The 24,607-nt window shown below is 32.8% G+C and overlaps 4 protein-coding genes across 29 annotated transcripts; 1 reads left to right on the top strand and 3 right to left on the bottom strand.

Moving 5' to 3' along the window:
* Window positions 1-7: 7 nt before the first annotated feature.
* LOC122572806 (SUMO-conjugating enzyme UBC9-B) lies at window positions 8-1,794 on the bottom strand. The gene is made up of 5 exons (XM_043738285.1): window positions 1,604-1,794; window positions 1,445-1,514; window positions 1,035-1,118; window positions 701-963; window positions 8-614 (listed from the first exon to the last, which is right to left on the bottom strand). The coding sequence occupies exons 2-5, from the start codon at window positions 1,508-1,510 to the stop codon at window positions 548-550; spliced, it is 480 nt and encodes a 159-aa protein (XP_043594220.1). The 5' UTR covers window positions 1,511-1,514; window positions 1,604-1,794; the 3' UTR covers window positions 8-547.
* A 1,721-nt stretch (window positions 1,795-3,515) lies between these two features.
* Window positions 3,516-7,219, top strand: LOC122572801 (protein singed wings 2). Its single transcript, XM_043738254.1, has 11 exons — window positions 3,516-3,866; window positions 4,510-4,674; window positions 4,765-4,927; window positions 5,004-5,160; window positions 5,243-5,391; window positions 5,478-5,666; window positions 5,950-6,108; window positions 6,236-6,346; window positions 6,466-6,555; window positions 6,643-6,844; window positions 6,920-7,219. The coding sequence occupies exons 1-10, from the start codon at window positions 3,838-3,840 to the stop codon at window positions 6,826-6,828; spliced, it is 1,398 nt and encodes a 465-aa protein (XP_043594189.1). The 5' UTR covers window positions 3,516-3,837; the 3' UTR covers window positions 6,829-6,844; window positions 6,920-7,219.
* LOC122572802 lies at window positions 5,396-10,649 on the bottom strand. Of its 4 annotated transcripts, none has more exons than XM_043738255.1 (10): window positions 9,616-10,648; window positions 9,334-9,553; window positions 8,767-8,847; window positions 8,618-8,707; window positions 8,390-8,532; window positions 8,123-8,297; window positions 7,755-7,881; window positions 7,490-7,668; window positions 7,316-7,404; window positions 5,396-5,655 (listed from the first exon to the last, which is right to left on the bottom strand). In XM_043738255.1, the coding sequence occupies exons 1-10, from the start codon at window positions 9,745-9,747 to the stop codon at window positions 5,641-5,643; spliced, it is 1,251 nt and encodes a 416-aa protein (XP_043594190.1). In that variant the 5' UTR covers window positions 9,748-10,648; the 3' UTR covers window positions 5,396-5,640. The 4 variants fall into 4 exon arrangements, with proteins under 4 accessions (XP_043594190.1, XP_043594192.1, XP_043594193.1 ...); XM_043738257.1 differs by lacking the exon at window positions 5,396-5,655 and adding an exon at window positions 6,010-6,144 and having other exon boundaries at window positions 9,616-10,649; XM_043738258.1 differs by lacking the exon at window positions 5,396-5,655 and having other exon boundaries at window positions 6,924-7,404; window positions 9,616-9,701; window positions 9,799-10,626.
* A 1,107-nt stretch (window positions 10,650-11,756) lies between these two features.
* On the bottom strand, window positions 11,757-24,129 carry LOC122572803 (serine-arginine protein 55). 23 transcript variants are annotated; one of them, XM_043738267.1, is made up of 12 exons: window positions 23,972-24,129; window positions 21,586-21,712; window positions 20,804-20,874; window positions 19,219-19,299; window positions 18,443-18,466; window positions 18,236-18,292; window positions 17,963-18,032; window positions 13,719-13,792; window positions 13,425-13,643; window positions 12,981-13,106; window positions 12,571-12,693; window positions 11,757-12,508 (listed from the first exon to the last, which is right to left on the bottom strand). In XM_043738267.1, the coding sequence occupies exons 2-12, from the start codon at window positions 21,709-21,711 to the stop codon at window positions 12,355-12,357; spliced, it is 1,125 nt and encodes a 374-aa protein (XP_043594202.1). In that variant the 5' UTR covers window position 21,712; window positions 23,972-24,129; the 3' UTR covers window positions 11,757-12,354. The 23 variants fall into 23 exon arrangements, with proteins under 23 accessions (XP_043594202.1, XP_043594195.1, XP_043594199.1 ...); XM_043738260.1 differs by lacking the exon at window positions 19,219-19,299 and adding an exon at window positions 19,094-19,189; XM_043738264.1 differs by lacking the exon at window positions 19,219-19,299 and adding an exon at window positions 19,094-19,189 and having other exon boundaries at window positions 11,757-12,496.
* Between the last annotated feature and the right edge of the window lie 478 nt (window positions 24,130-24,607).

Below are 24,607 nucleotides of genomic sequence, written 5' to 3'. Positions count from 1 at the left end.
AATCTGATTCAATTGGAATACTTTATTTCTTAAGATTTGTACAATCCTTACAAGACTTTAAGTTCATTTTTTTTGAAGAGATACTGACAGCTTATAACCTGCGGAATAAACGAATATTTCTGATTTGTGTGGCGTTTGTTTCATTCGTTTACATGACGTACCTCATACAAAGTTTTTAGACTTATGAATATAATTGTCATTAATTCTTATGAATTAAATTTTTTACTTAAAAAAAATGCTTCTTCCATTCAGATTTTATAAATAAGTGGTAACAAAAAATTTAGCATGACAATATATAAAATCCTTCCGATGTAGGATAGTATCTTATTTGTCTATGTCTTAATTAGTACTGTCTATAGAATACGTGAGAACATATAGGAATTTTGTCACAAGAAAAAATGCAGATAATTGTAAATTAACTACATCATACGCTAATGTTACTTATAAAAAAGATAAGAAATGTAGATTATTAGAATATGTTATAGATATATGATAACCTCTTTATGTAGTTGGAATATTTGAATTTAATGGGGCTTAATATAGTGCTTTATTCCTGTGGAGCCATTGCTCTCGCTTGAGCTCTTACACGTTTTTCATACTCCAAGCGATTTTGACTGTAATAAAAAAGAAAGTATTTCACACTTTCCATAATAATTTCATATACACACAAGTCTTTCGTCATATAAAATAAATATAATACCAATATATTGTATATGCTTCTGCTTGAGCTGGATCTTTGACATTTGGTTCATTTAATAAATCTTGTATACCAAGGAGAATTTGTTTAATTGTAATAGCAGGCCTCCAATCTTTCTCTTCATCCAAGAGAGACAAACATACTGTTCCTGAAGGGTAGACATTTGGGTGAAATAAAGGAGGTTCAAATTTACATTTTGGTGGACTAGAAGGATAGTCATCCTTGAAGATCATGCGCAATTTGTACAATCCACCCTCCCATGGTGTCTGCGAAATTGAATGTTCAAATAATAGCGTGAAAATGAATGTTAACCCTAATATTATGTGTTACAACTCACAGATTTTTTCCCTGGTATTGCACATTCCCAATTCATCAAGTTAAGTGTCCCATCTTGATTTTTAACAGGTCGTGCTACAAATCCCTTTACAAAAGTTAAATTATGTCTGAATACACATTACATACAAAAAGATTGACGTTTATCCACAACACATATACATGTATACTATATATAACGCACGCGTTTCCGTATGTAAGGTTAGGATTTTTAACTGTTGAACTATTTTAACGAAAATGATTTTCAACCTCGATAAGAAACAGTTGTTCATGATCAAATAATATTATAAAGAGATGTTTATTTATTAATGCGATTTTGTTTAAATGAATAATTCAATGTTCAGATTGTCCAGAAAGAACATGCACATTAATGATTGCAGTTGTAAAAAATAATATATCAAAAGGATATCTTACAAAAGGATGATCTTTCCTCCATGCTTTTCGCTCTTCGGCGAGCCTAGCAATCGCAATGCCTGACATTAATCTGCAACAATTTTACGTTATATTAGCGTAACGTATTTCGGCGCGAAATATAATCGAGACGTAGTGCGCGAACACGAATTGTGACATTACCACTATGCTTATCGATAGCAACCCACAACTTTGAATTCTGGGCACTTTCTGCGCCGAAATTTCATCAAATACTTAGTTACACAAGGGTGAAAGCTATTCTATTAGGGTGCGTGTTCAGAAAACCTATGGATTTGTAACCGTCCTCGGTGTTGTTCGGATCTCACTGTGAATTCTTTTTCACAAACACAGCATCTGTTACACGGGGACCTCTGCTGGTAAAAGAGGACACGTGTCTTGGACAAGTCCTGCAGAGCTAAACCAATCAAAGTACATGTACATTTGTCCAATTCGTTGGTTGGCTGATTAATTTTAATTATATATATACGTTTTTAGTTATTATTAATAAAAAAATTCTCATCAACTCATAAATGTTATATAATACATTTATTTCTAGAATTAATATATTTATTTTTTTTGCATAATTTCATAATATTATTAATAGAGAACAATATCTTTAAAATCGAACATTGTAAACTATTCAAATTGTTTAATCATATCTTTAATAAAAACAAAAATATTAAAAATAAAGTAATTAAGTATATACATATTTGTAAGAAAAATATAAGTCCCTATCATAATACTCGACTTTATATATATGATTAAAGTAGCGTAATTTATTTTTAAGTCATTTGTTCTTCACTTTATGCTTTTTTATTTTGTTTCATCAAACTTCTTACGTTTCACCTTTTATCTTAATCAAAAAGCAAAGCATTACATGCGTATACATATACAAATTGAATTAATAAAAAGGCATGAATATCCAGAAAATTATTAGGTTGTTACATTATTTTGTTGTATATAGCAATTAAGTGATAAATAAATAAATAATAAATATTCTTAGTAATCTTTTTGAATGAAATATCTTTCCAATGTATATTAACGTAATACATCTTGTATTTATACGGATATGAAGTACTAATATTAATAAAACATACTCTGTTTATCAATCGTATCGCCGTACCAAATAGAATTAATAAATTTCAATAATTTTGTCGTGTTTATTACTCCGCTTCGTGTCGTCTCTGCTTATACTTATATATACATACATGCTTTCATATCATATATCCGTTCAAAATAAAATAATTACGAAACTCGACTCAAATTCTACTTGTATTACTAGGATCGCATACTGCTATTAGAGGTTATAAGTAAGATACGATTTTATAGTTAAACTGAATTTTCCCTCAAAAGTTACTTCTTATATTGGGATAACATAAGAGGAATGGAGGTCTTTCAACGCTAGGTGGCGCCTCTGTAAGTGTGATAAATTGGTTATCAAATTTCGTTCTTTGTATTGGGATAACATAGGTAGAAAAGAGGTTCTGGATTATAAATAGCTTCGGTGAATTTTCTATTAAATTCTGTCCTTTATGATAGGGCAATATGATCTAAAAACAAGCTGCTTAATATCAAATATTATTCTTACTGCGACGTTAAATTTATGGTAGAAAAAAATAAAGAGAACTTTATTCTGAATATCAGAATAATATGACGATGAAAGTATCTTGTCAATTTACCCGCTCATTTCAAACAGGATGTGCTTCACTGATAAAACGTTAAAAGGTTTTAAACTAACGAGATAAAGGTCGTTAATTTTTTTCCTTTTATTCAAATCTAGCTTGTCCTAAAGGAAACGTGACGAATACAATTTAAATTTTAACGTAAGTCGTGAACATGATATTATACCAAAAATCTAATAGTGTTAATATACATTATAATTAGAATACATTATAATTACAAAATTTGTAGAAAGTTTTCACATAATTCGATATGTAAGTATTACGAAATCTAACCAATATTTTTACTTCTTAACATACATAAATACGTAACATACGTATGGCTATTTGGCCATAATATTCGAGTAAACGATTACAGATCATTGTTTTTTCCACTCTAAAAGATCTAATTATCACAATGTGCATTGGCGCACTATGTAAATCGAATGTTTGCGTCTGCGCTCGAATCTTGCAATATGTTCTCTCGTAGTTAAACCCTCGCATCGTCTTAGTTATTCATCCGACAGAAGAGGATCAGCTTCGATTCTCTCATTAACATCACCAGGCCACGGTCGACACTTGTGCACCATTCGAATATGGTTCTTTATTTCCTGTGTACACTTACGATTAACGAATCGATGGAAAATTCTTGATAAAATATTTATAACGTTCTTGTTGAGTTCTGACTAAACACTCCATTTTTCTTAAGGGCAAGATCTGTTTAAACGATCATTTAAAATGTGGAAAACGTTAAGTTACGTTTTTTTGTAAGTAAACATTTTTCATTTTTATAGCTTTCTATTATTAGCAATCTATCCATTAAATAATCTATTACGCGCTTTTGGTCCTCCTATATTAAATTTCAGTTTTTAAAGTAGCGCGATCACAATTCTTATTAGAATTATACTTTCTTTGATAATAAAGCGGCTGATCGCACAAAATTCAAAACTGGTCAAGCAAATGTTATACTGGCGGTTAATTAAACGCTGCAGACGGGAAGAAGGTCAATTTTCTGTCGCGCGTCTGCAAAATCTTTCGGAACTCGATTTCAAGCGTAAAAACTATTACTCGTCCTGATCGATCGTCTCAAAATGTTCAAATCGAGAAGAAATTGAAACAATGGCGATTAGATAAGTAACGGAGGATTATTATTATTTGCGTCTGTTAAATTATGGCGCATACGTGCTTCCGTGTTTGAAGAGGAATTAAGCTGCGAAAGATTAGATAATATTCTGCCACTATTTCAATACAATATTCGAAACTTACGTGACCGAAAAATGATACAACCGACAGATATATCGAAATAATTTTATAAAGCATCTTTCATATTGTCCGTCGATATTTTCTTTTTTTTTTTTTTCATTATTTTACGATATATACCAATTATTGATTGACGCATGATCGAAATAGGATAATGTTCTTCTCGATGATTCCGCAACTCTCGTTGGCGAACACGAACGAAGAAAATTGCGATCTACGTCAAACAAACTCGAACACGAGCACCGAATGTAATTTTAAGGAAGAAGATCACCGTTTGGTTTGTTTTCATGGCCTCGAGGATAAATGGAAGACTAGGTGATTATCGCCAATGCTTCGTTACTTACTAATGAGTATTTAAATAGCTATGGTACGGAGAGAAAAAAGCATTTAAATATGACTGTTTAGAGATGAGAACGTGCGAACATTGGTGCTTTGCTATTGGCCCCTGACGACCTTCGATCCTCAGAATGTTCTACAGGGATTTTCTTCTTTGAAAAAGCTAACAATCAGAGAAGGAAACTTGACTAAATTAGTGTCGTCCTTCCCAAACGAGTCTCGATCGATTGAGGTTCGTGTGTTTTGTTGTTTCATAGTATTTAATCGAGTATTTCTCTTGTCGTTACGAAAGTGATATTTTCCTTCAGAAATTGGAAATAACTGGAACTAAATTAAAAAAACTTCCAAAAAATACGTTCGTCAATCTTTCGAACTTAAAGAAGCTGGATTTTCGAAATAATAGCTTTCCAGAAATCGACGTTGAAACTTTCAACATCTCTTCGTTACGTTACATGTATCTTTCTGGTAAAAAAAAAAAAAAAAAAATGCTACATTAATGAAATTTTCTTATGAATTTAATTTATAAACACAATTTATTTGAAAAAAGGCAATCCTTTGAAATGTACGGAGGATACGAAGTGGATTCTAAACAGAGAAAAGGGTTCGTTGGGCTACAAAATCGCTGATAAGGAACATTTACGTTGCGCAGTTCCTTATGATGGCAGGTCACTGATACCAGTTGTGGAAATAATTATTGTAATCAATTTTATATTACAGTTTATTCACAAGAAACAACGTTAATCTATGCAAACCTTTTGAACTTAGTAAATTTACTATTTCAGACGTTGAAAGAGGAATGTACAAAGACTGTATGCGAGTGTGAATTAGTATACGTATTTGGTAACGGAGGAAAACATATTCAGAAGCAACTGACGGCCTTTGTTTCGGTGAACTGTAGTTATCGTGGATTAACCGAGATGCCAAGTTTCTTACCCGCCAACACCACTACTCTTCATTTATCTGGAAACAAAGTTGCAACATTTTAAATACTATTCTTTGAGATGCTTAATATTAAAAGCTCGTTAATAACTAAAGGAGTATTCAAACGATCAATATTATTTGTCAATATTATTGTCGAGATTTGATGTGCTCAATGTTGTATTGATAATACATACATATATATATATATATAGTGATCGACTAGATATTGATCTTCTATGTACGATAATATTGGGAATCCTAAATATTGACAATAATATTGGCAATAATATAGATCGGCTGAATGCTTCTTAAAAAATAGAATTTTAATTTTAGATACAGGATTTGAGGCCACTCACGACGAATCCTGTGTATAAAGGAGTAGAGGACTTATATCTGAACGATAATATGATCGAATCGATCGTTCAATTGGAGGGATCTAGTTGGGTGGATCGTTTTCGATTGCTTAGTCTTCGTGGAAACAAATTAACAAATGTTCGTATTATATTCTTGTCGATTGAAGACACGTTACTGGAACAAAGATATTAGAGGACTTGCATTTGATTGGAACCGGTAAATTTAATACAGTATAAATAATCAATGTTTTCTGTTATTATTTCAGTTGCCTACGTATGCCCTAGAAAACGTGTTACTACACAATGGAAACGCAGTAAGTTTGTATCTTGGAGAAAATCCATGGAGATGCGACTGTCATTTTACACCAGGTTTCCAGGTAGAATTTGAATCATCGTAGTAAATTGATATAACATAAAGAAATCAGAAATTTTCAATTAAATGCTAAGTTCCAAGGACTTTGAAGACATTGAAGTTTAATTGGAGGATTATTTGCAGGAGCTCCTCATTAGGTATACGAATTTAATAAAAGACATTAACGATGTCAGATGTTCGCCTACCAACGGGGATGACATTTCTGATAGAATTGTAAGTTATTTGATCATTTTTTATCACGTTTTTCGTTGTAGAATATTTAAACATTTAACTTAAACGATTCATATATCTTTTTCAAAGATAAAAGACCTGAGGCGCACTGAAATTTGCGTTTCCTCGGACGAAGATTCTATAATTCATCCCTTGGACATTTTAAATATTATCCTAGCATTGCTGATACTTCTAATCATCGGAAAACTGCTGTACGACTATTGGTCTTTCAAAAAAACTGGCAAGCTGCCTTGGATCGTTGCTAAGATACCATAAATGAATACTTATCCATGTAAGAAATACGACTTCAAATATATTCCAAGATTTTCCTCGGATATTATATGAGATTATATAGATTATATTATAGTATCGTGGAAAAATCGTTGGCGAAATCCCGATGAACTACAAATAATCGGCAGATACGCAAATAAATACAATGAAAGAATAGCAACACGTCGAAACCAGCTGGCTGCTGAAACGAGCAAACCCCATATAAGAAGAAGACTAAGAAAAAATCATCCTACTGACCTCACTAAAGAAATAAAATAGACAAACTGGAAGATGGTATCCCACTGGGAGTAAGCATCCACACGTTATTTAGTAATAAGGTTAGACAAATTTACTAAATGTCCAGCTAGACAAATTGTAAAGCAGAAATTAAAAGAAAAGAGAACTACAGGTAGAAAATATAATATAATAAATACAGATCACTAGAATCCTGATCTCTGTAATACGCATGGATTACAAGACTAAGGAAGCTTACCTTCGACTCTGCTTTCTGATCCTCACAATATTGACGATACAACTCGTCAGCGGCTGCTTTCTTTGCCACACACTCTCTCACACCACGGCCTGTATTTATTTAGAAAAAGATAAACAAGATGCAGGAAAGAAAAACGAATTGAGAAAAGTTGTTATCCAAATTTCTAGACTAAACCTTCGCTGATGTAGCCTAACGCAGAGCAAGTAGCGACGTAAGTCAAACCCTGATAAGTTTTCATTTTTTCCACACAGTACTTTGGAACTGGAACTCCTTTTTTAAGACAAAGTTGATATAACTTTCTTTGAGCTGTTTCTCTCAGACCGTCCGTGCCTAGATTAATTATTTCCAACAGTCTGTAGATAACATTTAACTTATTAATTATGATCATCCAACATTGATAAGTAAAGGGTCAATGGCTGTGAACTAGGTTTGTACGTACTCTTCCTGTGTAAGATCCACGAGAGCACCGAGCTTTTCGTCCTTCATCTCCTTATTCGCAATCATTTGTAAAATTTTCGCGGCTAAGTCGTTCTTTGTTGATTCTTCGGTTAAACCTCTAGATGTTGCTGTTAATTCATGTAAGATGCTTTGAATGAACTCAATATTGAAATTTTTACGCAACGATATTCATTAACTGTTAACATTAATTATATTGTTGTTATCTAATTTGTAAAAAAAGATTTGCTCTATTTAAGAAAAATAGTGTGTGTGCGGCGAAAGCAGAGCCAAACGTGTAAAGTTACATGAAGCAATTTTTTAATTTTGACGCGCCGAATGAATTCGTTAAATATTTACGTAAGATATTACCAGCAAATCCAGCGAGATTTCCACGTATTACATAGACGTTAGATTTGTGACGATGTGAACAGTCGCTTGTGTATTCATATTCAACTGGTATTTTGCAACGTTTTGCATATGCCTCTAAAATGTTTAATGGCGTTCTTTGACTAACGATTTTCGATGAACTGTCGTCACCGCTACCCTTTAATCGATTTTAAATTGTCCAATAAATTGTGTAAAAAATATTGTATAATAAATTGTACATATGAGAAAACGAAGACAATTGTCGTTTACTTGAATCGAAAGATTTATCGCATCATATTTATCGACGATAAATTTTTGACTTGCGGTTCGATGGGAGCCAATTTCCACAACGAAATCACCAACGTCAGCACATGTTTCTTGGCGGTGCAATGTAATACAAGAATCCTCGTGTTCTAATAAAACGTTGGATCTTAGAAATCTAATTATATTATAGAATTGTTTACTTAAGACTAAATTGGAAATGTATGATAAAATTACTTTTTATACTGTGGCTTTCCATTTTAGTTTCTTCGAAATTGGCTCGTTTTTCGAACATGTTAATTGTTTTTTTAACAGATTGCACCTCGGCTGGAAGAACAGTTGACTTAGTGATAAAAAAGAAATAGTTTTATAACGATTATTAATACCAGCGTCTTGTCGCATAGCAGCATCTGCTATTTTACCCCACTCCTCTAAACTAGAGGTCTCTTTTATCAATTTAATGGTATCTACATGAAAATAATAATCAGTAATCAATTGAATAATTTTCTAAAAAGAGGATGTATAAGTCTATCGGATAGATATCGAAATGTGTTTCCTAGTCAAGTAATTGAATTATTATAAAACTTTTATTTATTTTATAGATATTTAAGAGCTATGTTAATTATTAGATCGCGGACTTTTCTATGCGTTTTATGCACGATGTGCAAAAATATACGAAGTATCTAAAGTATAGTATTTATTATAGTGTTTAGCAAATAAGATAATTTCCTATGTAGATTTCATTTCTCAAACTACGTTCATAAAAATATAAATTTCGATAAATATCTACAGTCCAATAGTTATCAATTCAAATAATAATGATCGAAGACAGGAACTAAAACTTCCAATGGTATTTACATAATTCATTATGTCTTATAGTCCTTTTTTCAGAAAGACCTTCGATTATTACAGAGCATCATTTTAATCTTATCAATAAATAAGACTATGCAAACTTGTTTCAACGTTGAGAGAAGCAGATTCATCGCTTGAAAACTTCTGCGTAGTAGAACTATTCATGATCAGCGAGTCACTAGATTGATTTCCTATATCTTGTTCTTTAGTAACCAAATTTTGAGTTTCATCAATTAGGTTAACTTCTCGTTCGTCGATACTGCTTTCTGAAACTTGTATCTCGGCCACGTTCTTACTTATTGCATCACTTTCTTCTATAGTCTATGGTACATGTATATTTAATCGTAAAGATCAATTTATAATATTGAGTTTCTGATACCTACGTCATTTTCAGTGATTACCGATCCCCTAGCGGAAAACATTACAGTTGAGTCTTCTGAATCTTGTGTAAAGAAAGAGGTAGATGTTTCTATCGAATCATAAAGTGAGACATCTTTTTTAATACTAGAACTCATGGATAATTAAAAAAAAATGAATGAAATCTTATATAAATAATCGCGATCTACCAATTTCACGACAAGGTGCTCGTAATTGCTGAAGAAGATCTTCGGCTCGATCGATAACCGTCTCCATTTCGCATAAAAGCGGTGCCGCATTTGGAAATCTTTCGGTTATCATGTTCCAGACGAACTCGGCATCCTCTGTACCTTGCAATGATTTTGGTAATTCATATTTTTGACATGTAGAATCTTGGCGTTCAGACATTCGACAACATGGACTTTATTGTATCCTATTTATAAGATATTAAGGTTTGGTCCGATTGCCAGACTGGCAACAAAAACGTATACTGTAAAAAAGAATGTGCCCTGGTTTCATTGACAGATTGACAGGATGTCAGACAATAGACGGTAATATTTATAGCAACACTGAGTTGGCTTTGATACTTTTTAAGCCGGCTTATTCTATTTTGCTTTAATAGTAGCTTAAATTATACGAACAAATAATATAAATAGAAAGTGCAATCTAAAAAATAAAAAGTGATGAATATAATAAATCTCATCTTTACACATACAACAAAAGCTCATATCTACGATTCATTGCGGTTCTAAGAAGTTAAATCTAAAATTTCTAAATTTCATCTCGAATTTTAGATAATTATATAGATCAATAATTAGTATAATATAATATTACCTGTCCCATTCATTTCATGTCATGATCTAGGCATTGTATTATTGTCATGCAATTTTTATTATTAAATTTTTATTGCTTTATTTTTCATTAACCCTTTTAGTGTCGACCGAAAGAATTGTACCTAAGCGAAAAATACCGAACCAATTTGATGTAATTTGGTAAGGTTTGGGAAAAACATGATAAAAAAATAAAAACGATACTTACAGAGTTCAAAAAGAAACATATTACGAAATAAAGGGAGAATAAATTAATGCCAATTGTATTTCAATATTTATTGAAAATCATACCAATAATGCTTATTCAAAATCATTAAGAAAAATGGGGAAGTTTTCAGTTTTCTTTTATAAACAGTATTTGCAAATAAGAAGAATCATCGTTTGATCATAATTCGATGTAGAACACGTAGTGTAAAGTATAATTATTACATTCTCAATTATTTGTAGAAAAATTTCTAAAAACAGAAATATACAAATAACAGGAAACTAAATGATAATCCCATGATGCGCAACAAGCGTCATGGATTACTTGCTTCGAAATAAGTGATTCGTGTAGCTAGTACAACATCACTGAAATAACATCCTAATATTATTATAAACATTTAAAGTTATCCGGATATTGAAAATGTGTAATATTTACTTATTATTACTAACACAAATAATTTACTTAGCATTGATGATTACTAATGTATACGCTGCGTAATCCTTTATTGCACAGGTTACAAATTGTGCGTGATCTTCGCCAGGCCTATGAAAAATTTTATTCTCGCCCTGTTGATGCAAGATTATTTTATGAAACGTAAGGAAATATTTTACTATAAGCAGTGTTATCTAAAATCCGTGATTACGGTCTCAAGCAAATCTCCCGTGTTGAATTTTTATCTTATGACACAGCGTATACACAATTTCGGTATCAACCACCATCTTAGAATATTACAAAAAGTTAAAACCATAAACAACTTTCAATTTATGGAACATCTTGCATAGGACTTTTGCAAAGAAATTCAACCATTTATAACGTTCCATAAATTTATTTTGTGATGAAGTTCTCTCGCGAAGCGATTAGTAAAGCGCCATCACACACGCAACGATATCTCTGCTTTCAGCACTGAAAGGGTTAATATTTAATTGTATCTGGCTAATAAATTATATCTTGTCATAGTTATTTAAAGATCGACTAATATCCACCGTAAACTCTCGAAATAGCCCAATCACTCGTAACTTTAAAACAATGTGATAAACTTATATTATGTAATCTGCAGAAACATGAAATATTAAAAACTCCTTAACAAAAATATAAAAGAAAGGTCGAAACAATAAGTAGTGAAAAAAACAAATGTAGCATGAAATTTTATTGATAATAAGATACCTCTTACCACTAATTTTAATACACATCACATTTGTTGTTTCGTGAAGTAATGTGATCGTTAGGAATATATACAAAAAGCCATTACAGGGAATTCCTTGATACACGGCGATACATCGAAAAATGTGTAGAATCCGTTGAAGGTACGTATGAAGAAATCTTAATTCTCTAAATGCGTGTGGTGTTTCTTCAAAGATGACAAGTGTACAGTTAAAATTATGTGTAACCAATGTACAGTTTGGTTCAATTAAGGAAATCATGTACAATCCATTTAATTATACTTAAGCCGATTTTTAACTATAATTAACACACCTTTTTGTGTCACTGTTCCACATTTTACAAGTTTCGGAAATTTTATCTTTAAAACGATATATATGTTAATTACAAGTAGTATTAATAATGTCACCAAAAAAATCGACGAGTTCTTAAAAACAAAGGCATGAAAAATTGGCTTCTTGAATGCATTTAATCGTAGACAAAAAAAGAAAACAAAAAGAGGACAAAATTCCTTCTCCCAGATATTTTTCTTTCACAATAAAAGTTCCTCCTTTTTTTGTTTCACGTTTTCTTTAATCAGCTTTCTGTTTATTACTTTCTGGTGATTTGTCGCCATTCATTGGTGATCGAGAACGGCTACGGCTTTTGCTATGTTTGCTGCCTGATCGAGATCTCGATCTGTCGCCTCTTGATCTTTCGCGGCTAGATCTATCTCTGGAAGAAGAGCTAGATTAAAAAAATGACAATAGATTTGCTTTTCTTGCGCTAATTATATCAATTGAACTCACTTCGAGGGAGACTTGGCTTTGGATTTGGACTGCGACCTGGACTTTGACCTCTCAGCCTTGGACCTAGAACGAGATCTGGATTTGGACTTTGACTTAGATTTCGACTTTGAGCGGTCTCTTGATCTGCAAAATTATAGTTCAAATGAAGAGGATGCAGGGAAATATAATTAAAAGTATAAAAAACTGTTTTTCTCTTTCGTATAAACATGAAAAATGCCGTAAGAGGTTTTTTAAAAAAAAAATCAGCCCAAACACAATGCCAAAGAATGAAAGTGAAATACATGTGAAACGTAGGAGATATTTACATAACATTCGATTATTGATAATTGCGCAAGAAACAAAGCAAATAAATAAATTTTACATCACAAAATTAGAAGTGACATAACAAATACAGAAGGACAAATACTCACTTGGATTTAGATCGGGTTCGGCTACGTTCGGGAGATTTGGATTTGGACTTTGATTTTGATTTAGTATGTGCCCTTGATTTGGAACGGCTGCTGCGACGGCTACGACTACGAGAACTGCGACGACTCCTGATACAATTAAAATATATATCATTGCAATATGTTTAAAATATACTATACACAAAATTGATCTAGTTACTTCAATAACTGTCATCATATCAGTTTCAATTGTTCTAAGTTATTCTAGATGAATGTTCTTGTATTCTGCGCAAGAACTGAACATATCTAACGTATGATTAAACATTAAAAAGTGTAAAATAATTTGAAAGTTTAAGCATGAAGTATGCAGTAAATTTCGAAGTAATCAAAATTAGAATCTAGTATGCTACAGGTATGGTTAGTACTAAAGTAAAAAATGATGGAGACATTGCCGCCCCCCGACAGTACCTTGATCGGGATCGAGAACGACGATAATACCTTGAGCGGGAGCGGGATCGGCGACGAGATCGAGATCGTGACCGCGATCTTGATCTCGAACTCGAGGATCTTGAGCGACGACCACGTCTTTTATCTTCGATAAGTCTGATTCTGCGCCCATTTAGTTCTGTATCGTCCAATTTATCGATAGCGTTCTTCAAGTCAGAATATGTTGCAAACTCTACAACCCTGTAACATCAAATTATGCTATTAATCAAACTACATCAATATAACGAAATAATTGTAAATGAAAATGTAACTTACCCTTCATTCCTGCGCTGTTTATGTGCATCTGCATATGTCACTTCGCCAGCTTGTCTCATATAATCCTTCAAATCCTGAGCATCACACAAGAAGATGAATTAGTATATTACAATGATAAAAAAATGTGTCTTACATTAAATTATAATGAGATACGGTTAATATTCACGTATGAATAAGACTAAGTTTTGTGTTCCTATACTAAAGATTACGCATAAGTTAAAATGTGTCCTGTGCACTTTTGTCCACTATACTTCTCCTATCACGTATTAAATATAACAATCCTCCTTGTCCTGAAGTATATACCAAAAACTCTATCCTTATTGAAAAAAACCATGTTATATCTCCTGTCTGTCCATAATCTTCAGTGTGGAGAATATATGTTGAAAGCATGTGCTCGAATTTAGTATCTGCGGTTGATGCAACCTTTCTTTTTATGCAATTCAATCTTTAAAACAAGTATAGTCATTTGTTTTATAGAAAACCTCCACCCTGCAGAAAAATAATACATACATATCTTTCAGTAATTAACGAAAATACTATTTTTTTGCTCAATCGAATATATCATCGAATATATAATTTCTGCAGAGCAGCTCACAATAAAACTCCACCAAAATCATGCTGCATACAAAGAAGTTTCTAAAAAGTTAATTTTTCTACCATCTATTTAAATCGGAAAGAAATCGTAAACCGTAGGTTCGATCAAAAACTATATGGATCGTTGAAAAGATGGAACTGCATAAGGCAGAGAGAAGACAGTTGCCTGTGAAATCAAACAGTGAACAATGAAAGACGAATATGGTTCAGAATATGTTGAAAAAATATTGGGTTTCTTTTAGAATGTCTCCCACATTGCAAAACCTGTATTTCAAAGATGACAAAAATAAACGTAATTCGTGTATACAGAATGAGGAACATATACTTTATATTTTCTATCACACCATAACTGGAAAATGGAATTCGAAAAATCCGAAGAAATTGGACCGATGCTGAAAGTAAGAACATTTTCCAATTATTTTCCTTTAAAAATAACCAACGTAGAGGAGAAATCATTTATTTGCTATGATATTCATCGAGAATCTCCCTTTTGGAAACTGTATATTCCTCTTGATGTAATATTCTTTTCCTATTATGTCTTCTATGATTTAATGATGTGAGTGGATGGTTCTTATCTGTTCTTCATGATTCATCGTCCATAACGAGGAAAAAATCTCTGTTTGGTATCCACTGTATACGTTCATGGTTGAGACTGTTTCTTGTATTTGTGGGAACCAGGTACGGCTTAATGTCGTGGACTCTCTCTTTCTCTCTCTTGTTAGGTGCGTGCGTGTAGGTAACTCTTGTCTTTCAATCTTGATGTTTCTTCGTAATCATGCATGATAGGTCAGTTTTTCAAAACAAATTCTTATCCAATGCGTTCAAAAATCCTAAATATTGTTCTCGTATCCTGTGTGCATAGTAAAAGCGTAACAATAGGAATCATGTCGATACATCAAATTGTTTTCCTTTAATGGATAATCTGCAACGACGCTTGATGACTGAAATGTCTCCTTTGTATGTTTTATACACAAGCCCAAAAGAGAGAAGGAAACTGAATTTTACGAAAAGAAATAAATTGCCTTGCATAAAGAAAAGTTGTTTTTTTTTGTTCTCATTCAAAAGACACGTAAAAAGCGTCCGTTTCATGAAAAACGTAAACGCTGAGCTATTTAAAAATGATTTATAATGACCAACGAATATATACACAAAGTACAGAAAAATAAACCAACTACTACATATATCGTTATTAAACGAACGGATGCCTAATTTCGAGCACACTTAATATATATATATATATATCATATATATAAATATATATATATATGATATATATCTAATATATATCATAGAGGTAATTTGTTAAACTGATTCCCTATTTCCGGTATTGGTTTTTTTATTGCGTGTGCACGGCTCCAAGCTCGCTGAACATTCTCAGTAGAGATCTATATTGATATAGAGGATGTGTATATATATACACACATATAAAACACCTGAACTATGGTGCACAGTTAATAGATATATAATATATATCTTAAAAAGATATCAATAAATAAGAGAACAAGTTACAAAAGTGTGTAAGTGTATATAAGATATATAATAGATATAATGTATATATCTAAAGAGTACACTCGGTTAAGGTGACGCATTTACCTTGGGCCCAGGCACCACCTTGCTTACGGACAGAGAGAAAGGCCAGACACAACGGCGCTTGGTTGGGTCGAACGGATCTGTGTGGCGTAGTCGCGGATGGTTCGGGTTTCGGCCCGTGTATGCCCTCATGGGTGGCCGCTGCCTGACTTACTAGATGGCTAGGTTGGTGACGTACCAGTAGCAGTAACAGTCGTGGTGTAGTAACAAATGTGATAGTGATAGTAGTAGTAGTAGTAATAAGTAGTAGTAGTAGTAGTAGTAGTAGTAGTAGTAGTAGTAGTAGTAGTAGTAGTAGTAGAAGTAGAAGTAGCAATAGTAGTGGTAGTAGTAGTAGTGATGGTGGTGGTGGTAGTAGTAGTAACAGTAGTGGTAGTAGTTATATTGTGGGTTGTTCATTATGAAGAATAATATAAAGGGTCAATAATAAAGTTGAGTAATAAGATGTCAAGAGTATAAATGTAATGCAAAAGGATCAAAGAGTGGTGATAATGATGATGACGAAATATTTCATAAAGGATATAACAGAGAGAGAATATGTGGTAACAATGGTAATGATGGGAGGGAAGTATGGAAATATATTGAGAGAGTAAAATAGTGGTGATTGTTGTTGTAACACATCCAGGCAAAGATACAGGTCAGAGTCATTGATGATCGTAGAAGGCAGACGACGTTTTTCTCTCCCAGCGATCACGATGAGAAGATCGCAGATACGTAAGAACCTATCTCATCACTGGGTTTCACCACGTATCACTGCGCAAGTAGTAGAAGGTGGTAGGTAGTAGGTGTACCCAGTGCCACGCGGCTATCTCTCTCACCCGGGACACCTCAGAAACCAACCTGGTGCCACTTGACCTTAAGGCGGGCCCATCGCGTGCATCGTCATCTTTATCATCGCACATCATCAGTCTATTGGCCCTACCGGTCGCCCCTCCTCGGCGAAGAGGACATGGCTCTTCGGAAAGAACATCAATTTTATTGTTTTTCTCAACTGTTGGCCGAACGTAAATGAAATAATAAATTGAAAAAGGAACGTCGAAGAATTGATTGAGCGAGAGAAATTCATAGATTAGTATACTTTTTTTTCATCAAAAGACAACCAATCATCCGAAAAGTACGATTAGAGGATATATATGTTTATATATATATATGCAATGTATATTGATCAAGTAAGACTTGGTCCACATGCACACAAAGGATCTCTATTTCTGTCTCTTTTTTTTAATTCGTTGGCATGGATATTTAGAGTTTTGTGTACACAGATGTATACGTATATACATCTCTTTTTTAAAGATCAGAGATTTCTAAAAATGGAGTGCGTCCTGGTATTTCCCACATAGTTCGCATTTCCCATTGTTTTCCCAAGATTGCCCTTCCGATTGGTCTATCTCGTGTCTTCCTCTCCACTGTTCATTTGCTCGACGTCTTCAAAACGTACACACCTCTTCTTCCAAATAGTACGCACAAAGTAGCACGATCCGATTTCTCAGTGTCATTTTTGTTTACTCAAGAATCAATGTGCAACACACGTTATACGTGATATTCAAGTGATTCACATGCCTGTTCTTTTTAATATCATGGGGGTCGTGTATTTTCCATATTCATCCCTCTATGTTTCTGCACCTTTCGTCTGGTACTTTCTCTTTTTCCGTACATTTTCACTTCTGCTCACCACCGAGCGAAAGTAATTAGGATAAAAAATTTTGTTTCGAAAATATGCCATAGACTTACTTGATCAAAATGTACATCTTTTTTTGTAAACTCGGATTAGAGTTTCAGATATGCATAAACGAACTTAAAAATGACGAAAGAAAAATCGAATAAAAACATTAATGCTAAAAATGCCGCGCGTGTAAGTTTGGTTCAACTCGGGGAAAGCACGAAATGCGGAACGATCGAACGCTAGCGAGAAAATATATAGGGATCGGTTACCCGCGCACATTTTCGATAGAATATTCGCATATCGTAATCATTCTGGAAACCTCGAGTAGCAATCAAACTCACGAAAAAGTTATCGGACGTATTGTAAGTGCGAAGCCAAGGGTACAGATATTACTTACCTGCCAGCTAACGCGACTCGAGAGATTCTCCACAGTGAGCCGGTATTCGGTGCGTGTTGGTGGTCCATATCTACAAAGGGAAAAGTACGGATATTATCTACTTTGTATTATTTCAATAGAAGCAGGTTTGTCTTGGACCTGACTTTATACGTAACAATAGCGAAACTCTAAGAATGGAAACGTAAAACTTGAGTTGTAATATTCAATATTGTAATTATTTAGAAGAATAAATTATAAGATGTATCGTTAGAGCGTAACATTGGATGTATGTACCTGGGCAATGATTGCTTGTAGCTAGATGCAGTCCTCGTGTTTCTGTTCACACTATCTCTGCAAAAAGGGATGTCATGTGAACAGAAATAACGGATCGTTGGTTAAACCTTCAGCAAATAACTACAGATCTGCACTCATTGCTCAGGCACACAATCAATCACCTGTTCCAATCGAATCAAATCTACTCAAAATGCAGCAATAGCGTACCTGTCGTGCCGCATATCGTCTCGGCTGTAACAAACACAATACCACACATCTATTAGTCGCCAATTACATCGATCCACCTCTCTCATCTACCAGTAATAAACATAATGTCTGGGAGGGTATTCACTAGGCATTATAATATACTATTATGTGTTAGACTTCTCAGCTAGTGAGAGTTTTTTAAGACTTCCATTAATTCGACGTACTCGGGAGAGCAGTCAAATCCAAGACAACCAATTCAAACTAATTAGAATTCGCCGGTGCCTAGACGAACTTTCATCGTATGCAAATTGGCAAGCTTTACAACATTCACTCGTTCTCTTTCGTTCTCTTTCACACTCTCTTTCATACTCTCTTTCATACTCTTTCTCTCTCTCTCTCTCTCTCTCTCTCTATTTTAGAGCTTATCATATCCAAGGTTACGTTCTTCCCTGTACGGGCGATATGTAAAATCATTTTTCATTACATACAATCGAATTGAATGTACATTCAAACAGAACATTTTCTTCTATTTTATTCAAATATAAAAAAAAGTATTGAAGTTAACTCAAAAAAATTTATTCAAGATTTTGCATATCTCAATTTAATTGCCTGCAGGGGAGGAGGGGATAATGATCGCTCTGATAAAATAAAAAAAAGGATAGCGTGTCTTACGCAGATCGCCTCGAGTCCCCATAACCACCACGGGAGTCACCATAGCGCCACTGGTCACTACCCCTAGGTGTCCCCCTGGCCCTCTCTACAGTAATTCTGTAACAAGACACATTGGATATGCTTACTTGTCTCTCCAGGAGCGTGAGCGTCCGTAGCCACGGTCGCCTCGCCTCCCTGAAACACCCCGTGCTATCTCCACCGCCACTCTGAAACACACCCAACAAAACCCCGCCTAAGTCCTCGACTAATTCTTACTCTAAAGCTGCTTCCTTCCCTCCATCCTTCTTTCCATTTTCTTTTCCATTCCTCAGCCTGTTCTCGAAATCCGTTCAAATATCATCCGCCTCGTTCTTTATCTACAAAGTCCAGCCATTGAGGCGCTGTCCCCTCATCATCGTATTTGTCTCTTCATCCCCTCTCTAATTTTTCTAGTTGCTGTCCACTTATAATTCGCAACTTATTCATTAATCTAAGTTATACATTCGTATAAAATTGCTCAAGGCTTTCTCATAATTAACTGGGATCACTTTGTTTGTTCATTCTTTTCTTTTACACCTCTCTTAGCTTCGTTCTTTTACCACTTCGAGGAATTAGACAAAAAAATTGTTCATGATCACCAGAGAATTATGAAAACGCATTACGAAAGATACATATTTGTATTTTTCTCTCGTTTTGTTTGTTAAACAATTTTTGTCAAAGAAGCAATATACATTATGTAAAATTCTGAGGCATTCGTTATAAAGTATATCAATATAGTCTCTTTAACACATATATCGGGGAATTGATGGAAGTAGTTCAAAATGGCGGCAAGTCATATCGGCTATTTAAGTAAGATGCACTTTTATTGCAGAACAAACCCAATCAATAATTTGGAGGACAGACGCCGTTTTGTTAAACTTAAAGATAATAACAAAAAAAATGTTCTACATATGTTGCAATTATACAGAAGCAACAGCAGATTATTATGTCAATAAGATAGAATTCAAAATACTTTAAAAAACATTAAAAATATCTAAAAACTTGAACATAAACAAAAGTAAAATAAGACTTTAAAAGCGCAATTATTTACGATTTTCAATTTGCAAATGCTTTATTCCAAAAAATAATATCGACTTTTTTTTACATACAAAGATATTTAATATTCAACACTTTTCCCTTATAGCCAAGAATTCTACTTTGCCTCTAATCGCAAATAACTAGGAAACTTCTAGAATGAAACTATTATCCAATAATGCATAAAAGGTTATTAAAGTAAAATAAATATCAATGCTATTGCTTCTCATGTATAATCCTATCTATTTTACGTAACATTAACAAAATTATTCTCATCTCCAAATCTTTCAAAAAATGCTTAAATAATATATGTCCATTAAATCAAAGTTTTTAATATTATTGTAATTAAACAGGTTAATGTTACATTTTTAATATATGTTTAGAATATAATAATAAATAAATGGCAAAGAGATTATCAGTAATTTAAAAAATTGTAATATTAAAAAGAAATGAACTCTTGTAATTTCCAATAATCATAATATTTTGCAAACTGTGCAATTGAAAATTACAAGTTTTAATACATAAATGTGAATGTATAAAACAAAACTTAATAGTGAACAAACTAATCATGCAAAACATGCTACCTACACTATTCTTCATACTTCCAATATATTTGTATGTATAAAATATGTATAACAAATATGTAATATATATTACCTTTCTCCTAGAAGCTCCTTTCCATTGAGCTCATAGACTGCATCATCTGCATCCCTATAGTCATCAAACTCCTGTAAACAAAATAGATTTATTACAAATCACAATAAGGGGGAATTGTTAGTTCCAATTGTTACATGCAGTATTATATTGTATTATTCATGTTATTCAATAAGCCTTATTAATTCATAAAATACAGCTAGTGTGTAACACACATATATGAATCTGCAGTTATTAATATTCAGAAATATTCCACCAGTGCATACTAACAAAGTGGAGTAATAATTTATACAGGGAGAAGATTCAATTAATAATTTAACAATTTAAATGATTTTGATTTAGCAATGCAAAATTTTTAAGGAATTGTTTAATTTTGTAATTTTATGGCCTTTAATTTTATAATTGGTATTTTGATACAAAAGTAAATAGTAATTAAATATTTGATATAAGTAACACGATTCCCCTTTGATAATACGTAACTTACAAACATTTTGTAGATTAATCGATGAAAACCAGCACACAGTTCCATTAAGCAGCCACAGTACCAATGTGTTCAGGGCTCAAGGTAGGTCAGATCAACTCACGAGTTCAAGTTATTTTTTAAGTAAAACACTTTACCCTCTACACATGTTGGTCACAAATGAAATAATAAAATTCACAATTTTTCTATAAAGCAACAAAAATGTGTAGAAACGGTTTCTACACTTTCTATTACTAAATAACAAGACCAAATTGAGTAGAGTAAAGTGTTGGGTATGTGTATAAAATTTGATTTAGGTACTTACAACAAAGCCGTAACCGTTCTTGATGAGGACATCACGGAATCGACCGTAGCCTCTGAAAAATCTCTCAAGGTCTCTTTCCCTGGTGCCGTATGGAAGCCCACCGACATAGACCCTTGTCCCTACCATACTGTAAAAAAAACAATTGAACCACATTAGACTTACCACAAAGGCAAATCCATTCTTCATAGCGACCTCCTTGATTCTACCATATTTCCGGAAGAACTTCTCAAGGTCGCGCTCTCTCACCCGGTATGTTAATCCGCCAACGAATACTCGGGTGCTCATTCTTAAAGGAAAATATAAAAACACCATACATAACAGGCTACTTTAAGAACCTGCCATTTAGTCACATGACAACATAAGAACTGTTACGTTAATTTCCAATATTCTGGCTGAGAATGGCAATGCAACTTAATAAAATTGACATTGGTGAGTTTACTTTACACTTCTGTCGAAACTTTAAAAATTTATGTCCAGGAAAGCTTTACCAGTTAAATTTGTGCCTATTAAACTGACGACAGTAGGTCACAAGTGCAATATAGAGGTGCTATTGTAATACAAAACTATGAAATTTGCTTCCAGACCTAACATTCCATGTAGTCGATAAATATAGTACTTCAGCATACATTCTTTTATAACAATCACACAGGGTCGGTTTTAATTACAGAAATAAAAGTTATATTTATTAACAAAACATGGAAAACTTCACACATATATTAAGTTAATATACAAATAAAAATTCATTAATAAATAAAGCAAAAATTATACTTCAATACTCATGTTTATATATAACTTGAGTATAAATATAATTCACATTGGGTTACATGCTATAAATTATATACAAATATGTAACAAATATATAATTTGAAGCCATATGATTTATTGCATGTTAAAAAAAAATTCTGAGAAGCATTAATATCTATAGTTGCATAATCTAATGAATTTAACAACACTAAATGATATATAACAATATAAAAATGACAACTTACTGAATATTAAGTTTATTATTTATTTTCAAGCAAAAAAAAAAAAAACAAGACTGAATATTTACAACTATATTAAGCACATCTCATGCACTTGTGGATAACATAAAACATTCTTTGTCTATGTATAACTAAATAAAAAGTGTTTTAATAATTTGCACATTGAGATAAAATATGATTTAATATTACTACGGTATTCATCTTCATGCTTACTCAGCCAAAAAGTTTACGCAAGTATTAAGGAAGTATGAACATTAGCCGTGTTCGGTATTTACAATTAATTATTCTAAATAGGGGAAACAATGCAAAGCGGAAAATTTTACTATACGTACCGAACTCGTCTGATGTTGTAAACAAACAATTAGGAATGGCAAATATGTAAAACAATTTTCGATTTGTGAAACTTAATTTTCAATATGCTGCATAAACATTTACCATCTGAGCACTGACTTTCAAGCTACGATATAAGCTTATAGAGTATACTCGTTCGTGGTGTTAAAAAGATAGTTTTCTACTTTTATTGCGAGATTTTGACATTATACTTTACGACAACGTATCAATACATATGTACTAATACATGATACACGGGTCGAATTATTTTCCCTTCTTCGCCTACCACAATTTCTTTCTAAGATTAAAAGAGTTCTACAATCCTTTTCCTTTTGTCCAAATTTTAACTTGCTTTCTGATTCATGTTTAAGTAAATAAAGTAAATGTGACTTAATATAAAAAGTGTAATATATATTTCAAACTCCAGCGACAAACCATGTTTTTAGTGGGCACTCGTTTCATAAAATGGCGGTCGTGTGATTGCTTATCGTCCTCCTTTTCTGCTACGTAATTTACACGATTATATGCGGATAAAAACGTGATAACTGTATTTATAAAAACATGTTACGATTATATAAAATAATTATATCTATTGCGAAACATTATTTTTTTAGTTGTGGAAACCTCTCGAAAATTATCAGTATGATGTGCGAATTAACGATAACGCTAAGATGGAATTTATGGAACAATATACATAATATCTAGACTATATATATAATAGCTATCTAAGGAAAACGATTAATTGCGACGTGCGCATATCCATTGTAATTAATTCTAGAAGGTCTTGTGAGCGAGGATCCATATGACGTAGCATTCGGAGCGTTTCTGCCACGTCATTAGCATACAATTTAAAAATAAACAAATAATACAATAAATGAATTTTTTTAATTATGAGAAATGCAATTGGAAAATTTGTATCATCGATGAATTATCGTTAAACCATCATGATGTGATATGTCGAGGGTACTTATCATGAAACGCGGCCGTTCCATCGTTAAACAAAGTATTTGAAAACAAATCACTTTTTTAATGCATATTTAGTATCATAAGGAAATATATGTTTACAAACTTACCTGGATATACGTAAAAATAGGTTGCTTTGTTTGCCGAAATCTGCTTTCACGATACGGCACCACTCAAATTACTACAAGTAATGATCGGCGTCTGAAGTAAAATGGCCCTCTGCAATAACGGAAACAGAACGGGGCTCACACAGTGAGGAACAAAGTCGCTGGCTTGCCAAGCCTCGATAACAGACGCCTAGTAGCAGAAATGCAGCATATTTTTAAATAAATTTTACGAATTCTAAGCAATAATATAAGATTATTATCTATCAATAAGATAATAATTTTATTTTTAATATATAACATAAAATTATATTTCTTAATATGTTTTACTATAATTCATTATCCCCACCTTAACAAAAAATTTATTTATAGATAGGTTACGCATTTACTACGTTTAAAACAATAAAGTTTATATTTATTCATTGTATCCCATTTTTACTTAGTATCGTAATATATGTATAGCTGATAATAATTTTTATCAGACTGGCGGACCGATATAAATGCATCCTAAATACAATTTGTATTCGGGCTGGCATACGCAGCAATGTAGAGCGCGATATTCAAACGACCATATTAGATGACAACAATGTCTAAATATGTAATGTTATTTTTGAAGTAAGTTTTGTATATTTTAATACGGAA

This window comes from Bombus pyrosoma, linkage group LG11 (genome assembly GCF_014825855.1).
Source record: "Bombus pyrosoma isolate SC7728 linkage group LG11, ASM1482585v1, whole genome shotgun sequence".
NCBI classification, from domain to species: domain Eukaryota; kingdom Metazoa; phylum Arthropoda; class Insecta; order Hymenoptera; family Apidae; genus Bombus; species Bombus pyrosoma.
Note: the sequence above shows the minus strand (reverse complement) of the source record. Positions and strands in the feature narration are given on the sequence as shown.

What these genes read in the sequence shown, in the direction of transcription:
- LOC122572806 (XM_043738285.1), bottom strand. Translation starts at nt 1,510, where the DNA reads ATGTCAGGCATTGCGATTGCTAGGCTCGCCGAAGAGCGAAAAGCATGG. An exon ending in GGAGGAAAGATCATCCTTTT is followed by an intron (nt 1,119 to 1,444) that starts GTAAGATATCCT and finishes ACTTTTGTAAAG; the next exon opens with GGATTTGTAGCACGACCTGT. An exon ending in GAAGCATATACAATATATTG is followed by an intron (nt 615 to 700) that starts GTATTATATTTA and finishes TTTTTATTACAG; the next exon opens with TCAAAATCGCTTGGAGTATG.
- LOC122572801 (XM_043738254.1), top strand. Translation starts at nt 3,838, where the DNA reads ATGTGGAAAACGTTAAGTTACGTTTTTTT. An exon ending in CAGTTGTGGAAATAATTATT is followed by an intron (nt 5,392 to 5,477) that starts GTAATCAATTTT and finishes TTACTATTTCAG; the next exon opens with ACGTTGAAAGAGGAATGTAC. An exon ending in ATGACATTTCTGATAGAATT is followed by an intron (nt 6,556 to 6,642) that starts GTAAGTTATTTG and finishes TCTTTTTCAAAG; the next exon opens with ATAAAAGACCTGAGGCGCAC.
- LOC122572802 (XM_043738258.1), bottom strand. Translation starts at nt 9,997, where the DNA reads ATGTCTGAACGCCAAGATTCTACATGTCAAAAATATGAATTACCAAAA. An exon ending in CGATAAATCTTTCGATTCAA is followed by an intron (nt 8,298 to 8,389) that starts GTAAACGACAAT and finishes AATCGATTAAAG; the next exon opens with GGTAGCGGTGACGACAGTTC. An exon ending in GTTAGGCTACATCAGCGAAG is followed by an intron (nt 7,405 to 7,489) that starts GTTTAGTCTAGA and finishes AAATAAATACAG; the next exon opens with GCCGTGGTGTGAGAGAGTGT.
- LOC122572803 (XM_043738260.1), bottom strand. Translation starts at nt 21,711, where the DNA reads ATGGTAGGGACAAGGGTCTATGTCGGTGGGCTTCCATACGGCACCAGG. An exon ending in AAGGAGCTTCTAGGAGAAAG is followed by an intron (nt 19,190 to 20,803) that starts GTAATATATATT and finishes GTCTTGTTACAG; the next exon opens with AATTACTGTAGAGAGGGCCA. An exon ending in AAAGCCAAGTCTCCCTCGAA is followed by an intron (nt 12,509 to 12,570) that starts GTGAGTTCAATT and finishes TTTTTAATCTAG; the next exon opens with CTCTTCTTCCAGAGATAGAT.